Raw genomic sequence first — 18,748 nt, forward strand, 5'->3', positions numbered from 1 at the left:
TAAGGAATATATATATATATATATATATATATATATATATATATATATATTTAAGGAATACTAGCCTTAAAAAAAGAAGGAAATCCTGTCGCATGCTACAGTGTGGATAAAATAAGCCAGTTGCAAAAAGACAAGTACTGTGTGATTTCACTTATATGAGGTGTCTGAAGTAGTCAAACTCATAGAAACAGAAAGTAGAATTGTGGTTGCCAGGGGCTGGGGAGACAGGGAAATGAGTTGTTCAGTGGGCATAGAGTTTTAATTTTGCAAGATGAAAAAGTTCTAGAGATCTGTACAGTGTGACTATAATTAACACTACTGTTCTGTAATGTACACTTAAAAGATGGTTAAGATGGTAAATTTTATGTGTCTCCTGCCACAATTATGAATGAATGAATGAATCAAGGAAGCAAGCAGTGAGTCAATCAGTCAAGCAAAAGCAGCATCCCTGGAGTCAGGTGAAGAAGGTAGGTAAGGAGAAGGAAGCGATGCACTGTGTTAAATGCTGCCAGAAGGTGGTAGTAGCTGAATAACGGCCATCAAAGATAACAGGTCCTAATCCCTGGAATTTGTAAATGTAACCTTATATGGGTAAAGAGTCTTTGCAGATGTGATTAAGTTCTTGACATGGAATCATTATCCTTGATTACCTTGGTGTGCTTCAAATCCAATGATAAGTATCCTTACAAGAGAGAGGCTGAGGGAGATAACACACAGAAGAGAAAAAGGCAATGTGACCACAGAGGCAGAGCCTGGAGTGAAGGGACCACAAGTCAGGGATCTCCAGCAGCCACTAGAAGCTAGAAGAGGCTAGAAATGGGTTCTTCCCTTGAGAGTCCAGGAGAGATCATGGCCCTGCTGGCACCTTGATCTCCCTTCAGTGGAACAGATTTTGAATTGCTATCTTCCAGAACTGTGAAAGAATAAATTTCTGGGGTTTTTTGGTTTTTTTAAGATTTTATTTATTTGACAGAGAGAGACACAGCGAGAGAGGGAACACAAGCAGGGGGAGTGGGAGAGGGAGAAGCAGGCTTCCTGCTGAGCAGGGAGCCAGATGCAGGGCTCGATCCCAGGACCTTGGGATGATGACCTGAGCCGAAGGCAGCCGCTTAACTGACTGAGCCACCCAGACGCCCCTAAATTTCTGTTGTTTTAAGCCATTGAGTTTGTGGGAGTGGGTTCCAGCAGCCACAGCAGACTGAAAAAGATGTCAAGTAAGGAGAGGACTGAGAAGTCATCATTGGATTTGGAAAACTGGAAGTTGGATCTGCTGCTGACCTAGACAAATGTAGTTTCTGTAAAGTAAGTGGAAGAGAAGCCATTTGGAGGGGCTACAGGAAAATAATGGAGGAAGGGAAGTGGATACAGCGAGGCTAGACAAGTCTTCCAAGGCATCTGTAAGGGAAAACAGAAAAATGGGATTCTTGCTGGGAGGGCATGCAAGGTCAAGGGACAGGTTTTGTTGTTTTTCTGAAGATGGGAGATGTTTGGGCATGTTTATATGCTGATGGGGTTGTTCCAGTAAAGAGGAAGGAAAATTGACGATGCAGGAGAAAATGAAAGAAAAAGGATAAGGCTCAAGTCCTTTAGTAGGTAAGATGGGAGCCAGTGTTGAAGTGACGGGGTTCCTCACCAAGATATTAAAAAAAAAAAATAAAAGAAAAAAGAAAAGAAAACCACCACCAACAACAGCAAAAACCAGGGTATGAGCAGTTCATCATCACAAGAGAAGAGAGGGCAGTATTTATGAGCGTAGATGTGCATGTGCCCATGAGTGGGTGACGTTGGTCATGGGAGAACATGGGCGTGCTCTTCTAGGTACTGCTGGGTGCTGTTTTTCAGTGAAATGAGAAGCAAGGTCATCAGCTGAGGTTGAGGATGGGGATTGAGGAGGATTAGAGGCTTGAGGAGAGAGGAAAAGGTGTGGAAAACATCACTGGAAGTTGACTGAGGAAATGTGGAAGAAAAACTGGACAGCACTAAGGACTTACTTGAAGTTAATATCTGTGGATTTGTGGTTGTGTTTTACTCAGCACTCTTAAGCTGCTCAAGGACAGATTGAGAGTTGGATTCAATCAGGGTTGGGGATTTTTATCAGCTGGTATGATTGAGGGAGAAAGAGGCAGTGTTGTTGTGAGTTTGAAGGGAGTGAACCACATAATAGACCATGGAATCTAAGCCTGGTAAGGTGGCACATGAGGACACGAAGGTTTTGAGGGACAGTGAAAAGGAGGCACGCTCAGCAGGTGGGTGTCCTGAATTTTTATAATCAAGGTCCAGCGGGAGTGATCTGGAAAGATGGAAAATAGAAAGCTTGAAATCTTCCTTTCAACCAGCTGGGGTCCTTTTGGTCTTAGGGCTTTTCTGCATATTTGTCCACTCTCCTTGGACATTTAATTTTGGAATTTGGGCTGACACTTAACTATGTTGAAAAAGTCCTAGAGCTGTGGGATACAATGATACACTGACAGGAATGAAACCATATTAGTATCTCTAAAACGACTAACAAGAAGCAATCATTCACCTTAACACTCTCATTTTACAGAAGGGGAAACCAAGGTCCAGAGGGGTTAGAATGACTCATCTGTGATCACTCGACAAAGTTGATACTCAAATCCAGACCTCCAGCCTTGGAATTCAGCACTCTATTACCCCATGCTGATTCCCACATTTTCTTTGTGAACATAGGTTCAGTACCTTGGGGTACCATGGATGTCAGCTCAGAAAACATCCTCACAGCTCTCCTGCTTCCATGCCCCTCTGTCTTCACTTCATGCTCCCATCCAAAGACACCACACATGTTCCAAAGAGATGGCCTCCAGAAAATTCCTTGGAGAGCTACATAAGTTTCTCCTTCCACACAACATTAAACCTATTTTATTAAAGTATAGAGATCAGCTTAGCAAATACTATTTACTCACTAATCAGGGCACCTGGTAGTCAAATTTGCTGGGTATTTACATTCTTACAAAAATAGTACAAAAAAAAATAATAATAAAGTGAGAAAATTAAGCCCAGTGCCTCTAGCCTTAATAGATCAGACAGTCTCACTGTTGGGTGGTGATCATCATGGCATGGTGAGGGGTCAGCAGAGAGAGTAGGATCGTATGTTTTCATTTCACCAACTCCCTGCCCCCCAACCCATCCTCCTGATAGGATTTCTCTGGGGGCGGGGTGGGACTTAGTGAGAAATCTGAAGAAATTTGAACCTTAATAATTCTTCTGATATTAGACATCCAGAACAGGTTTAAGTCCTTGGTTCTGACACTAGGTTATAGCTATGTTTCGAAGGCAATTCACTTCACCGCTCTGGTCCTTAATTTTGTTGTTGTCATTGCTGTTTATCATCTGTGAAGTAAGGTCTTGTTTCAGTGAGTTTCAAATGCCTCATATTTAGCCTCTCTTTTAGGGTTGGTGGTATACATTTGCAGAGGAGTCATTTTGGAGCCAATTTTTTAACTTGCTCATTCCTATAAAAATCCTCACCCTTCACCCTGGGGAGGCCTTCCTGCCATGAGCCCCCAGGGGCTGCCAAAACAGAACTAAACTTGTTAAATAAAACACAGTGCCAACCACAAGCTCCAGACATTCAGAGGTATTTTCGAAACCTGTGTCACAAGTGATTAAAGTATATTAAATCAGTGATTATAAAAAAAGATTTGTTTTGGATAGATGGTCCTACAAGATAACTTCTGGCTCCTGCCAAGCTCTGAAATTTCATACTTCCGTAAACTCCATGTTAAGGAAGGTCAGTCAAGTTCACAGGCTTTGCTTTCTTGGAACTGCTCTTGGTACCTTGGGACTGATCTCAAAGGTGTGCTTTCTGGGAGGCCAGTCTAGGAAAGGAAGAAAGTGAGCAAAGTGGCTAAGTAGCTCCTGAAAATAGTATGGGCAGTTTTGAGGTGGTTTCAGGATTACACATACACAGTTGTCAAACGCTTTCATCGGCATGCTGAAAATGGTTGAATTTTAACGTATATGAATTATATCCTGATAAAACTGACTTTAAAAAAAAGTATCTGTAAGATGGTCTCCTGGTCAACATGTCGGACAAATCCCTTCGCCTTTCCGAGATGGCAAGTAAACAGCTGTGCTGTGGAGAAGGGTCCCCTTCTTCCCCTTCTTGATTCTCTTCCTCTCCAATCCAGGGGACTTGCAGGGTAATCAGTGTGGGCAAGAGTTGTCTGTGTCCTTACTTAGTGATAAAGTAAAAGAAAGGGTTACCTGTCACTTCACCTTAAATTTCTTATGTTTTTCCTCTACTCGGTCCTTATAATCAGAGATATCATCAGGGCGATTTATTTTATGCACTTAGAGCAGTAAAACAATATTGTTTAGAAGAATAAAAAATGGCTCTGCATTACATGTCAGAGATGTGTAATAGCCTTAAAAGAGGGTATAAAATGTGACAGTTGAGTAATAGGGAAACATTAAAATCATTTCATTCTCTTACAGATATGGGGGGAGGGATGGATAAATCTTACAGTGTGCATAATGGGAAAACGTCTCAGAAAGTCAGCATTGATGCAAGGCCCAGAAAATGATTATGTATATTAGTTAATATTATCTTCCCAACATGATACTATACACCCAAAAAGTAAGCATTCCAAATTGGGGAAAGGCACTTGAAAAATGACTGGCAGGGTTCATTTGGCTGTCTCCAGATGGTAGATTATAGGGGAGTTTTGCTTTCTGAATCTCTGTGTTTTCCAGTTTTCTGATAATGGCTCTGTATTTCTTTTACATATTTAAATATTTTTAAAGTAAAAAAAAATTTCAGTATTTATTTTTTAATATTTTAAAGATATTTTTAAAAGTCGGTTTGAGACCAACTTTTGTGCTCCTTGCTGTCCCTGACACTAAACTAAAAAAGAAGCCAAAGCCTTCTGTGCGGCATTTCCAGGGCTGTGGCCTCACGCTGGGTTTCTGCCTGAGCCAGTGGTCACCGCTTGGTGGAGGTGGGGGGAAGGTGAGGCCAAGGCTACAAAGGAGCTTTCAGCATCAGACTGATGTTTACACTTTCAAACAGTGTGTTTGTGTAACTTTGCAACTGGGAAAAGTTATTGATGATTTATATGTTGCCAAAAACAACCCACAGGGCATGTGGTTACCTGAGGATCTGTCCCATTTCTCAGGAAATGAAGTGAGGGAAGAAGGTACAAGTCACAAGCTTATCTTTTGCCCTAATTATGTGGGGATACTTAAAGATCAGATGAGATCAAGAGCCTGGGAGGTGCCCTTTTAGGGAATATGCTCCATAAGCCAATTTGCTACCAAACAAAAGGCACCGTTAGCAACCTGTATTGGGGAGCAATGTTTGATGGGGCTGTAGTGAGGGGCATGGATGATTCTGTGTTCCAGGTACTCATCCTCACAAGTAGCAGACATTTACCGAAGCATCTAATACCCATAAGGCTGGGTGCTGAGGGTGCTACATGGAGGACTTTCATTCATTTAACAAATATTTACTGTGAGCACAACAAACTATTTGCTCTTAGCTTATATTTAGAGGAGGAGAAAGATGGATGATATAAAAATTAGTAACTTCAGATGATTTTAATGCATTGGAAAAAAATAAACAGGGTGCTGTGCTGGAAGAATGATGGGCTAGACAGGGCACTTTATTAGATAGTGTAATCAGGAGACCTGGCATTTGAACGTAGGCTCAAAGGAGAAAGCAGCAGTCGTGGGCACTACCAGCCAGAGCAATGCAGCTTGGCAGACAGGGGAAATAGGAAGTGCAAGGGCCCTGGGGTGAAACCTGGCTTGGCCTGTTCAACCAGTGAAGACAGACAAACAGGGCAACTTCGGAGATAGAAGGATAGGGTATAATAAATATTTATGGGAGGAAGCCTAGACAAAATACTAATAATTAATAATAACAGTCAACATGCAATTTTTTTAAAAAGGCCAGAGAAATAGCTTGGTTTCTACTAGCACAGGCTCCTGGGTGGGTATGAGTTTGAGGGACTGAGGAGGTCACTGTGGTAGGTAGCTGCTGAGGAAGGGTTCTCCGAGGAAGAGAGGCTAGGGCCTGGCTGTAAGATACAGGTGCACGTGAGGGAAAGAGCCATATAGCGAAATCATGCCTGCCTCGGGCATGGGCTGTGTTGGGAGAACAGAGAACAGGCTTTTTTGGCTGAAAGTTAGGGCTAGTGATGTGGGGTGGCAGCAGGGACTGTAGATTTTGATGGAAAAGCTGCTGTGTGTGCACAGATGCTCTGCTGGTCTTTACACACAGGAAATAGACCCGAGGAGGAAGCAGAAGACAGTTAGCCTTAGGTGCTTGGCTTGCAAGTTTATTCTCTGCCCACAGGAAACCCTTACAAATGCTGTAGGTGGACGTGAGCCTTTCCCTCCAGAAGATACTAGTGAAAGATAGCAGCGCCTTCTTAGAATTATTGAGGGAGCCCACAGGGTTCTCACGTCTACTTCGTGGCTGGTTTCCGTAGAAACTTCCTATGTTTAACACGTGCACATGCTTCTGAGTCACACACTGTAAGCACTTAATAAATCCTTGTTTACTAATTTTAAATCACAATTGATTTTCAAATAATCGCCATCTCTTTAAGAAGTCATCAATGCAAATTAGAAATTTCAAAATGGGATGTGAAGATTTACCCACCTCCCCCCGCCCAAAAAAAGGTCCCAGTTAATAGAGGGCACAGTTGGTCATAATCCTAGATTTTTCCCTCTGCCTTTCTTAGTCCCTGATTCCTTTTCCATGTTCCTTGTTGTGAGGATTGGAGATTATGTATGTAATGTTTCTAGGTTACAGAGCTTAGTAGTTGCTCAGTAAATGGTGGCGGTCATTTCCTGTTCACGCCAGTTCTTTCTATAGCACTCTGTACTTTATAATGTGTTGTCACAAACATCAGGCACACTTGTGCAGTCCTACAATCCAGCTGAGCTCCTGAGGCCCAGAAAGATGAAGTGATTTTCTCACTAAAAAAAAACAAAACAGCTAGGAATGTCAGAATGAACCAGAATTCAGGTCTACCGTCTCCTCGTACCTGTTTTTCTACTCTTGTACCACCTGTCAATTACATCACAGGAAATATCCCTGGACAACACGGTGATAACAAACTTCAGTGGAGGGGGTACGGTTCTTACTCGGGGGGCTGCACTGAAGAGCTCGGCCAAAGGACTTCGGATGTTACCATTTTGTGAGCCTAAGGGTCCATTTGAGCAGAGGCAAGAAAGTTCAGGCAGGCTGGTCTCCCTGAACTCCAGGGGTTGCCTAAGGCTTGAGATCCACTGAGGATTTAGAATTGAAGCAATGTTTTTTTTAGAGAAATTAATTAACCAATAAATACTTTCCTACAAGGAGGCAGAAGGCCACTGCCCGCCAGCTCCCCCTTGCCTGCTGTAGTGGGGCAGGAAGTTAACAGAGCCATTTCTATGGAAACAAGCTCATTATTTCTCTTTTGTTGGAACCTTACTGGTTCATGGTCAAGGCTTCCATTTTTTTTTTTTTTAAAGAAAATCCAACTTATTCCATACAAAATATGGGTCTTTTTGCCTTCGAGCAATCAAAGCGCATCTAACATCTCAGAATGCCAGCTCCCATTTGTGGACACAGCCCCTTGCATTATCCAGGGCTCAGATAAAAACTCAAGCTCATGTGTCATTTTTAAGTTGCGGCATGGTCTATTCATTCCTGTTTCATTTTACAAAATCTGTGAAACCCATGATTTTGAGCCAGCATTTTTCAAGGGCTATGTTTTGTCAAGGTGGTTAAAAGCAGCTAACCAGTGATGCTCTTTCCAAGCAGAAGGCTGCATCTCACAGAGATGTTGTTTCAGAAACAGCAGTTTACTGGAAAGCAGAGAGCTGTCATTTCAAATAATGGTTTCTGGCACCCAAGTAAGTCAGGGAAGCTGTGTTGTGTCTTACTCGCCACCTACGCAGCATAGACGGCTCCCATGCTGATTTGAGGGAAATCAGACACAATCGTGTCTTTCTCCCATTTGGTAAGTGGCAACGTCCCAGCAAAACCACATGGAAATAGTCCAGAGTAGAGTTTAAGTTGATATGTTGGTCCCTTGGTTCGTGTTCTTCCCCATTGGCCCCGTAGCATTTTTGTTTGGTACAACTTCTGCACCAGATCTCATTCCCATTAGCTCTCTCTGTAGCTACAAAGACCGTAGAAATTGCTGTTATGTTTGTGAAACGGCCAAACATACACCACAGTCCCCAGATGAGGCTCAGTCTGCTGCATGTGAAAATGTGAATTGAGAAGGGCTGGAAGAACAGCTTTCCCTGGTGGGGGGCTTGCTTTAGAAACACCCGTCTCTCTAATGTTCTGACTTAATCCAAGCCCTGGTTTCCTCCAGGTAGGGATGCACTGCTTACGTCCCTGGCGTTGTAAGGATGAAACAGGAATTGGCCCAGAGCCTGGCACATGGCAAGCCCTTGGTTTAGAAGCTAATACTCATTTTTAGTATGAGTTCCTGGCCCTCTGAGAAAGAACAGAGTTTTGGGGCCTGTAAAATCAAATTCCCAGAAATGAGAAGCCCTGAAAGATGGGGAGGGGAGAGAGGAGGAGGGGGAAGGTGCTTGGAAGACTCCGGTTTTGTTTTATTTACAAATCCATCCTTAGCCAGCATTGTGCCATCTAGCTCTCTGCATTCTGGGTGCTCATGAACCCCCTGCATCTCCACAGGGGAGGTTATCTTCCTGTGCCTCTTCTCCTTTCCCCTGACTCCCCTCCCCTTCCTGGCTCTCATTCCCCTCCCCTCCCCTATTCAAATACCAACCAGCGCCCCCTGGAGTCCAATATCATTTCATCCCTTCCATCCCCAAATGCTTCCACGCCAAAGTCTGTGTGGACATCTGTTATCCTACCCCTTCCCTGACACCCCCCTCCCCATTCTCATCTCTTTTTTATTTGCCACCTGCAGCCTCCACACGGCTGCTCAAAAATGAGCAAAGGCAAGTGAGGAAACCAGGACACTGTGACACCCAAAAGATATCTTTGTGACGGCTCCGATTGTTGAAACACATGATTAGGAAAGAGTGAGCATGTGAGGTGGATTCCAGCCCTGACACTCTAGGGCTTGAAAGTGTTGAGGGAGAAGCAACAAGCTTCACAAATAAATCCTCTATTGATTTAAAATATCCCTAGGGGTGGGAGAACCAAAAAGAAATTAGTGTTTGCTGATTAGTAGATATGGAAATGTGCTATTTTGGTATGTTCAGGTCAAAGTGGTCAACTGGTAATAGGAAAAGATATCTCACAAAAAAAAAAAAGTACTGTGAAACCGGGCAGGCTCTTTTTACGATTATCATTCAGCTCACATTGCAGCCACAACTCAGAAATTCACTTGTGTTCTGACTGTGAAAGCCCTTCCCCGGACTCTTTGTATATATACTCTCATCAATTTGATGATGGTGTTCTTACTTGCTACAGAATAAATTAGAGTAGGGATCCAAAAAACAAAAACAACAACAAAAAATGAGTTTGGCAAAATGACCAAGCTAAACTTGTGCTGAGTTATGAACAGTTAAGAGAGACATTTACCCAGGTGACTAATTGTAGAGGCGCTGAAGAACTGTAAATTGAGATTGTTAGAAATTAGTCCTCTAACTCAAAAGCAGCGAACAGCCGCTCACGAACGATCTGGCTAACTGACAAATGAGAATAATAAAGATATCATCAGGTGACTGGGAGACTGTAAACTTCTGATTTGTTTTCTAGACCTAGAATTGTTTGTTTTATTGCCAGTGTCATCCTAACCTGTAAATATATAAAACAAGTAAATCAAGCCCCCTTAGCACCAACTGCACATATCAAAACACAGTTCTGAGAAACACACAGTTGTAATTAAAATGAAAGGCCAGAACGAAGACTGGATGCCATGCTTAAAAAACACCATTAGAACCTGAAAAGAATGGCATCCTCCACAATTAACCTATACTCTCTAACGCAAAGGTCTCATTATCAAAACATTTATTTATCTTTGTGCCACAGAAATAAGGAGTTGTGTGTTTACTCCCAAGCCTAAATGACAAGAAAATGTATGGTTTCTTAACAGAAAAGTTCCTCCTGAAAGAAATGAAAATGCTGGATGTATTTTTAGAAAAAGAAAACTCATCTAATGGTTATTATTCTATAACAAGCCTATCTCTCATGTTCAGGGGGAGGGGGAGGGATGCTCCTCTCATCAGTGAAAAGAATAAAATGCCTTCTGTATGATTCTCAGGCTTGGAATTCAGGTGGGATAATTAGGACATTCTCCCAGAGTCCTACCAATCTCTCTCACACAAGCTCTATAATTGTTCTAGGAGCTTTGGTTGTTTGTATTCTTTTTGCTCACTGGCAGATATGACCCAGCATAATCTCATTCCACCAGCACATTGCAAGAGATTGTGCTCTCTTTTAAATAAGCAGGGACTAAATATCCATAAAGCATAATAATGCTAATGATAATTATGAGCACTTAACACTTATTCGTCCCTGGGAAGGTAATAGGGATCCTAAGACATAATATAAAAGCCAATTTACTTGAACCTTTCCTTGTGGAGTACTTTCTTTGAGCAGATTTTTCATGCATGGGTCTATGGCTATTTTTTTCAGTGTCCCTTCTCATTGAGGGGCTGGGAGCAGTCCAATTCATTGTTGCCTGGCACTCCACAGGGCATTAGAGTTTCTGCCTCCGCTCTTTAAATGCCATTAGCATCCCTAATTACTGTCATAACCCACAGTTATGTGGCCACCCCCACACATTTCCAAATGCTTCCTAAGGGGTAGCACTTCCTCTGGTTGTGAACCATTGCCAGTGGGTCTAGTGTGGGGCTTCAAGAATAGGTTGAATCCCATTTGGAATTTCCAGAGGGTAGATTGTTCGAATTTTGAAAAGAGATCTTGGCTGTGGAATTCTGAAAGAATCTGCAGCATTATAGTTCTCCGATTCAAATTCAGAGTTGTGTAACCACCCATTTCAGTACTTGGGAGGGGCTCCCAATTGCTGGGCCGAAGATGGCTTGCTTGACTGAAGAGTGTCACGCCAGCACTACCAACCTTTGATCATCACCCCGGCTGATTCCCAGAGATGTTTTGAGGTTCCAGAAGTGAGCTCAGGAACCCAGAGTCTCCCTAGGAGAACCAGATGCTGACTCTATTTCCCTCTGCCTCACTGATTTCTAGAAGAGGTAGAGTCCACAGCTGGGTGCATCTTTGAGGTGGGCCTCTGATGGTTCCAGGGCCAGGCTGGGCCCCTGCAAAGGTAAACTATGGTGTATCACAAGGCAGTCCAAAGACTAGCTGATAGGGTAAGGGGGGAGCAGTGTATAGAAATTAATCACCCTCTCTTTTTAACTAAAACTTTTTTGTTGTTTGTTTTTTAAAAGGGGTGTGTGTGTGTGTGTGTGTGTGTGTGTGTGTGTTAAAGCTTTGTCTACGTGATCTTTTCAGCAGAATTTTACTTTTAGCTATTTCAGTGGTTGGTATATTCAAACCATTTCCTTCCCTCTTAAAATAATGTCTGCCCAATTTCAGTCAGATGTAAAATGAAATAGGAACATTAGCAAAGGATATCTGATATGCATCTATGCTTCTGCCTAAGCACCTAAAAGGACTCTGTCAACACCTTCTCTTGGCCTGATATGCTCACAAGGTGCAGCACTCTTTTCTCAACAACATTTCTCATTGCATGCAATCGCTGTCAGCTCAGGTAGGGACAAAAGACAAAAGTTTTTGTCTCCCCCATTTGGAATCTGTGATGTAGCACTTATATACACTAACAATGAACAATCTGGAAAGGATATTAAGGGAACAATTCCATTTGACAATAGTGTCAAAGGCAATAAAATATGTAGGGACTTAGAATAGAATTAACTTAGGACTAGAGAGCCCAGAAATAAATGCTTACATATACGGTTAAATGATTTTCAACAAGGGTGACAAGACCATTCAACTTGGAAAAGACAATCTTTCAACAAATGGTACTAGGAAAACTAGATATACACATGCAAAAGAATGAAGTTGAACCTTATCCAACACGATATAAAAAAATTACTCAAAGTACATCAAAGACGTAAATGTAAGAGCTAAAACTATAAAACTCTCAGAAGGAAACATAGGGCAGAAACTTCACAACATTGGATTTGGCAATGATTTCCTGGATATGACACCAGAGGCACAGGCAACAAAAGAAAATTGGACTTTATGAAAATTAAAAACCCTTGTGCATCAAAGCACACTATTAACAGAGTGAAAAGGCAATCTATGGAATGAGTGAAAATGTTTCCAAATCCCATATATCTGAGGAGAGATTAATATCCAGAGTATATAGAGAGCTAAAACTCAACAACAAAAAACCTGATTCAAAAATAAGCAAAGGTGGGAGGAGGGGCGCCTGACTGGCCCAGTTGGTGGAGCGTGCTACTCTTGATCTCGGGGTTGTGGGTTTGAGCCCCACACTGGGTGTGGAGATCACTTAAAAATAATAAAATATATTTTTTAAATGGGCAAAGGACTTGAATAGATATTTCTCCAAAGGAGATAAGCAAATGGTCAATAAGTAAATGAAAAATGTTCAACATCACTAATCATTAGGGAATGTAAATCAAAACCACAATGAGATATCACCTCACATCCATTAAGATGACTACTACCAAAAAACCAACCAAACAAACAAACAAAAAAACAAAAATGGAAAATAGTGTTGGGAAGATGAGAAATTGGATCCCTTGTGCACTTTTGGTGGGAATGTAAAATGGCGTAGCTGCTATGAAAATCAGAATGGCTATTCCTCAAGAAGTTAAAAATAGATTTACCATATGACCCAGAAATTCCACTTCTACGTATATATCCAAAAAAATTGGAAGTAGGGTCTTGAAGAGATATTTGTACATCCATGTTCATAGGAGTGTAATTCACAGTAGCTAAAATGTGGAGGCAGTGGAAGTGTCTATCAACAGATGAATGAATAAGCAAAATGTGGTATATACATGTAGTGGAATATTATTCGGCCTTAAAGAGGAAGGAGATTCTGACACACGCTACAGCGTAGATGAAACTTGAGGGCATTATGCTCAGTGAAATAAGCCAATCATAAAAAGATAAATACTGTATGATTCCAATTCGACGAGATACCTAGAGTAGCCAAAATCATAGAAACAGAAAGTAGAAGGTGGTTTCTAGGGCTGAGGGGAGGAAAGAATGGGACTTACATTTATTGGGTACAGAGTTTAAATTTTATAAGATGAAAAGGGTTCTGAGTGTATGTGTGTGTGTGTGCATGTATGTGATGCATTGTCCAAATACCTCAAGCTTATAAGACAGGCTAACTTTTCTTATTTACCATAGCCACTTTTTAGGAAAACACATATTTCTTTGGAACACTGGTCTAGGAATCTATGGCGCTTTCAGTCTTCAGGAGGAGGATTTTACGGGAAAGCAGCTAGATGTGAAAAAGAAGAAAATGCACAAAGTGATTCTAAAAGTTTGGGGCGCCTGGGTGGCACAGTGGGTTAGGTGTTCCACTCTTGGTTTCAGCTCAGGTCATGACCTCAGGGTCTGGGACTGAGCCCCGAGTCAGGCTCTGTACTCAGCATGGAGTCTGCTTGAGATTCTCCTCTCCTTCTGCCCCTCCTGCTCATGCTTGCCTGCTCGCTCTCTCTCTCACCCTCTTTCTTTCTCTCTTTCTCAAATAAATAAATCTTTTAATAAATAAATAAGTGTGACACTGGACTCTTTTTAAATTTAAATTCAATTAACATATAATGTATTATTAGTTTCAGAGGTAGAGGTCAGCGATTCATCAGTCTTATATAATACCCAGTGCTCATTACATCATGTGCCCTTCTTAATGTCCACCACCCAGTTACCCTATCCCCCCACCCCCTCCCTTCCAGCAACCATCAGTTTGTTTCCTATGATTAAGAGTCTCGTATGGCTTGTCTCCCTCTCTGGTTTCATCTTGTTTTATTTTTTGCTCTCTTCCCCTATTTTTCCTCTCCCCCTATGCTCTGTTTTATTTCTTAAATTCCACATATGAGTGAGATAATATAATAATTGTCTTTCTCTAATTAACTTATTTCGCTTAGCATAATACCCTCTAGTTCTATCCACGTCATTGCAAATGGCAATATTTCATTTTTTTGATGGCTGAGTAGTCTTCCATTGTATATATATACCACATCTTCTTTATCCATTCATCTGTCAATGGAAATCTGGGCTCTTTCCATAGTTTGGCTAATGTGGACATTGCTGCTATAAACATTGGGGTGCACATGCCCCTTCGGATCACCACATTTGTATCTTTGGGGTAAATCCCTAGTAGGTGACATTAGATTCTTTTGCGTCATATAGTAAAACTAGAACATTGAGGATGTATCTTCCTAAAACTAAAACCAAAGCCTGTGTTTACTTTTTCTACTAAGTCCATTTAGGCTTCAAATGTTTTCTCTCCCCAACATTTCTAGACTTGCATCCTGCCCCTTCCCTCTTCTTTTACTATCTCAGCCCCCATCTCCCCACTTCTCTTTTCTGCCTGTGCAGAGGTCTTCTTCCATGGTAGGTAGAATGAAGTACCCCAAAGATGTCCATGTCTCCATTCCTGGAACGTGTGACTATGTTATGTTACGTGGCAAAGGGCAATTAAGGTTGCAGATGGAATTAAGGTTGCTAGTCAGCTGACCTAAAGATAGGGAGATTGTCCTGGGTTATCTGAGGGGGCCCAGTAGAGTTGCAAGGTTCTTAAAAGTGGAAGAAGGGAGCAGAGCAAAGTCAGAGGGGGATGTAACTACAGAAGAGGTCAGAGTGATATGATGTAAGAATAACTCAACTCACCTTTGCTGGCTTTGAAAATGAGGAGTAGGGCCAAGAGCCAAGGAATGCCAGTAGCTCCTAGAAGCTAGGGAGAGGCAAGGAAACAGATTTTCCCTTACAGACTCCAGAAGGAATGCAGTCCTGCTGACACCTTGATTTTAGCCCAGTGAGACCTATTTCAGACTTTTGACCTCCTGAACTATAAGATAATAAATTCCTATTATTTAAGCTCCTACATTTGTAGTAATACATCATAGCAGTAGAAAACTCATACACTTTCTATCTTAATCTCCTTGGGACAGCCATAGCTTTCCCAGGGAACATGAACAGGCGTTAGAACATAGACTTTCCTAGATACTCAAATGAAAATAATGGGTCATTTACTCAGTTAATGGCAGATCTATTATCCAATGGCAGAAATACTCTTAACAATGGTGATGTAAACAAAGTAGGTACTTACTTCTCTTCACATAGATGATAGCCAGTTCACTACTGGCATGGTGGCTCTACAGTGTCAGTACGCACCCAGATCCTTCCTGCTCACCCTAGAGTGTAAACCTAAAAGTTCAAGGTGGAGCACTATGGTCAACAAGACTGTCTTCCAGGCCAGTATCTGGAGGAAAGGGAGGCAAAGAGCACACCTCCCGCCTTTCAAGGGCACTTCCGCTTATATCTCATTGGCCAAAACTTGGTCATATAACTATACTGACCTGCAAGGGAGGCTGAAGAATGTATATTTCAGTAAAGTATGCCCAGCTAAACTTCAGGTTCTTGTGGTCTCCGTTAAAAAGAAAAAAAAATTGTTATTACTAATGAAAAAGAGGAGACGCGGTATTTGGAGGCAAGCTATGGTTTCTGACACAGGTTACTGTGTGATCTGGTTTGGATATTCAAGGGCAGACGAATAGCTGGCCAGACTCCCAAAGCTCCGTCAGGCCTAATGAGGATTTGGTAATTCTGTGATAATCTGTTTTCTAGTGTGATAAATTCCAGTTTGGAAGAAATGTTAGTGTCACAGAACAGAGTCCAGGGTCTTATAGATCACGACTACTTCCAACTTTGGATGAATGAAAGAGTTAGGCTACCCTTCTGGGTAAGTCAAGATTCCATCTTGGTCCTGTGACGTTTTGCAGGGATGTTAGATTTTTGTTCAATTTGGGGACATGTAATTTTCCTGTGGGGCTGAGATGATTGGGTCCCTAATTATGCTGATGAAATCATAGTTGTTAAAGCCTCTTCTTGTTTTTTTGTTTTTACATAAAGATCCCTCCGCTGATCTTCAAGCATATGAAAGTAGAGCTCAGAGATCTTTGTGGCTTCAAAATCCCTTCAGTCTTCCTTTCCATTTTATTGTCTCTGATGCCTTTGAAAATAAGTTGGGGGAACAGTTAATTATCTTCCAATTATACTGTAAATGCTATGCTGTTGGGGTGGCTGATTTTGCAGTATTCTTTATAAAATAACACTCACTATGAAGGGACCTCTTTGTTTACAGAGAGTTATACATAATTTCTTTTTTTGCCTTGAAGAACAAGATACCAAGATATAAGAACCAAAGAAGACAATTTACATATTTATGCTCTTTTGGTAATTAAAAATTGTTTTTTGATTTTACTGAATAAGTAACAGTCTTGTATTGAACTTACTATGGGTTATATTTCCTTCCTCAGGTTTTCTATGTCTTCTTTCCTTTTTGAGATGGTAGCCTGATTTTACTTTATCCCTGCATAAAATATTCCCCAAAGCTAACAGAAGTCATGGTTTTTAATATGTCTTCAGACATATTAAAATCTTGTTCAGAACAAGATTTGACTGTTGACTGAAGCAAGGCTTTAATGCCTCTCATTTCTTGGGTCATGCACTCTAGCTAAATTGCTGCTCTCAGACATTGCTTCACTGTAGGGTGTCAGTGACCTCAAAGGGCACATTTACACAGACAGTCCTGAAATAGCATATGGCACCTTGACATGGAGCGAGACCCAATCAGAATGTGGAGGAAATGGGCACCAAAAATAAAATAGGGTACTTTCCGAAATGAACAACAAAAATAAATTGAGATAGTGGGTCAAGAAAGAATTAGAAGAGAAATGAAATTGGGATAGGACTTGAAGAGGGTAGGGGAAATGATGGGGAGGAGATCTGGCAAAGCCAGAGGCAAAGAAACCATCTCATAATTTACATAAGTACAGAATTCCACTCTCCAAACATTTGTGTTCCATTTCCATATTTATAAAAGTAGTAAGTCCATTATACTGAATACAGAATTCTGCTGGTGAACTCATTGATGTAATTAATAATTTAGACATGGCAATCCTTCCCCCTTGACATTACAGATGAAGAATTGTGAGTTAAGTAAATAGTTGTGTCTAGCCATATTTCAAATAGAACAGAGAGAAAAGGCTATTCTTTAAAATGCTGGATAAACAACACTGTGGCTGAAAAGCCACACATCCTATGCAGTGTCTCTGCAGTATAACAGACTGAGGTGGTTACAGTTAACCAAAAAGCTGGTGTTGGATCCCATCAGAACACCGTAAACTTGGTGTCTTCAGTCCTAAAGGATTATTTAATTTGCCATTCCTCTCTGCTTGCCTTTCATTCTTCATCATCTGAGGGCACTTAAACAGAGTATCTGACAATAGTAGTACCTGAAAAATGACAACAGTTATAATACATACTGTCAACCTTACCATTTTCAGCTCATTTCATACATTAAGATAATTTTAGTGACTTGCTTTCTTAATTCAGCAGCACATCTTATTCTAACTGATTTGGTAAACATTCTTCATTGTTTTTCCCAGAAGAAGGGATGGAAGTGCAGAGGGGTGTGTGTGTGTGTGTTGGGGTGGGGTGGGGTGGGGTGGGGGAGTGCTGTTTGAAAAAGCACACCTCATCTCCTGGTCTGCCTCCAATCCGACTTGGTGCTGGATTGGGGATGTAGAGGGCTGAGAGAGCCAGGCCTGACCACAGCCACTCTTCCGAAGTTCCCCCATGATGATGAACCTGCACGTTTGGCAGCTCCTGAATTCTCTGATGCATCCTTTCTTCCTGTGTTCTTTTCTAGTGTATCTGAAAAACCCACCCAGCATTCCAATGGCCAGCAACAACACCGCCAGCATAGCACAAGCCAGGAAGCTGGTAGAACAGCTGAAGATGGAAGCCAACATCGACAGGATAAAGGTGAGGACCACAGAACCCACACAGATCCTCCAGCCTTGATTATAAGGAGCATGATTTGCAGCCATCTGTCACTTGACTCCCCTTCTATAGAGAGTGATGAAAGCAGCGAGGGCAGGAGAGAAACTTAGTGATTGGGCAAAAAGTTCATTTTTCTAATGTGTCTTTGCCTTCTCCAGATTTCTCCAGAATAAAATGACAGCATAAATTAAAACTGATTCTTCACGTAGAATGCAAAACAAAACAGTAACAGAAAAACAGACAAATGAAAAACAAGCTCATGGTTGAATTCTAGCCAAGGAAATTGGAGAACACACAAAACTTACCAGGTCACCAGTTGACCTCCCTGACTCTGTAGAGAGTGTCTTTTCATTTGGGTTTTAGCTTTTCTGTCTTGGTTTAGGTTCTAAGTTGAAGTGTCTGTCTGTCATGATTAATCTTTCTCTTCACCACTGCAGGTTGTAATTATCTCTTTTTAATAACTTATTGGATTTTTTTCCCTTCAAAACACAAAAATCACACATGATCTCCCTAAGAAGTCAAACAGCATAGTGGGTTAATGAAAGTATTTTATCAAATGGAACTCAGAAACATATCTCATTTTATTAAAATAAAGCTAGAACATTCATCCAAATGCCAAATTCTTTTTAAAACTAGGATATTTTTTCTATTTTCTCCATACCAGAGTTAGCAACCTAAACGACCCACCCAACCTTTGGAGTATGCTTCTAGAGCAAAGGTCAATAAATTAAGGCTCATGAGCCAGATCAGGGTTTTATTAGAACATAGCCATTC

General features: G+C 41.4%; 1 protein-coding gene across 4 annotated transcripts in view; it reads left to right on the forward strand.

The window, feature by feature from the left end:
- The window catches only part of GNG2 (G protein subunit gamma 2), a 117,695-nt gene that overhangs the window by 75,535 nt on the left and 23,412 nt on the right, over nt 1–18,748 (forward strand). For all 4 annotated transcript variants that reach the window (XM_032405108.1, XM_032405109.1, XM_032405106.1 and 1 more), the window contains exon 3: nt 17,841–17,956. In XM_032405108.1, coding sequence (XP_032260999.1) covers nt 17,870–17,956 — 87 coding nt within the window. In that variant the 5' untranslated portion in view covers nt 17,841–17,869. The remainder of the gene's footprint in view (nt 1–17,840; nt 17,957–18,748) is intronic.

Source organism: Phoca vitulina, unplaced genomic scaffold (genome assembly GCF_004348235.1).
Source record: "Phoca vitulina isolate PV1807 unplaced genomic scaffold, GSC_HSeal_1.0 scaffold7, whole genome shotgun sequence".
Classification (NCBI taxonomy): domain Eukaryota; kingdom Metazoa; phylum Chordata; class Mammalia; order Carnivora; family Phocidae; genus Phoca; species Phoca vitulina.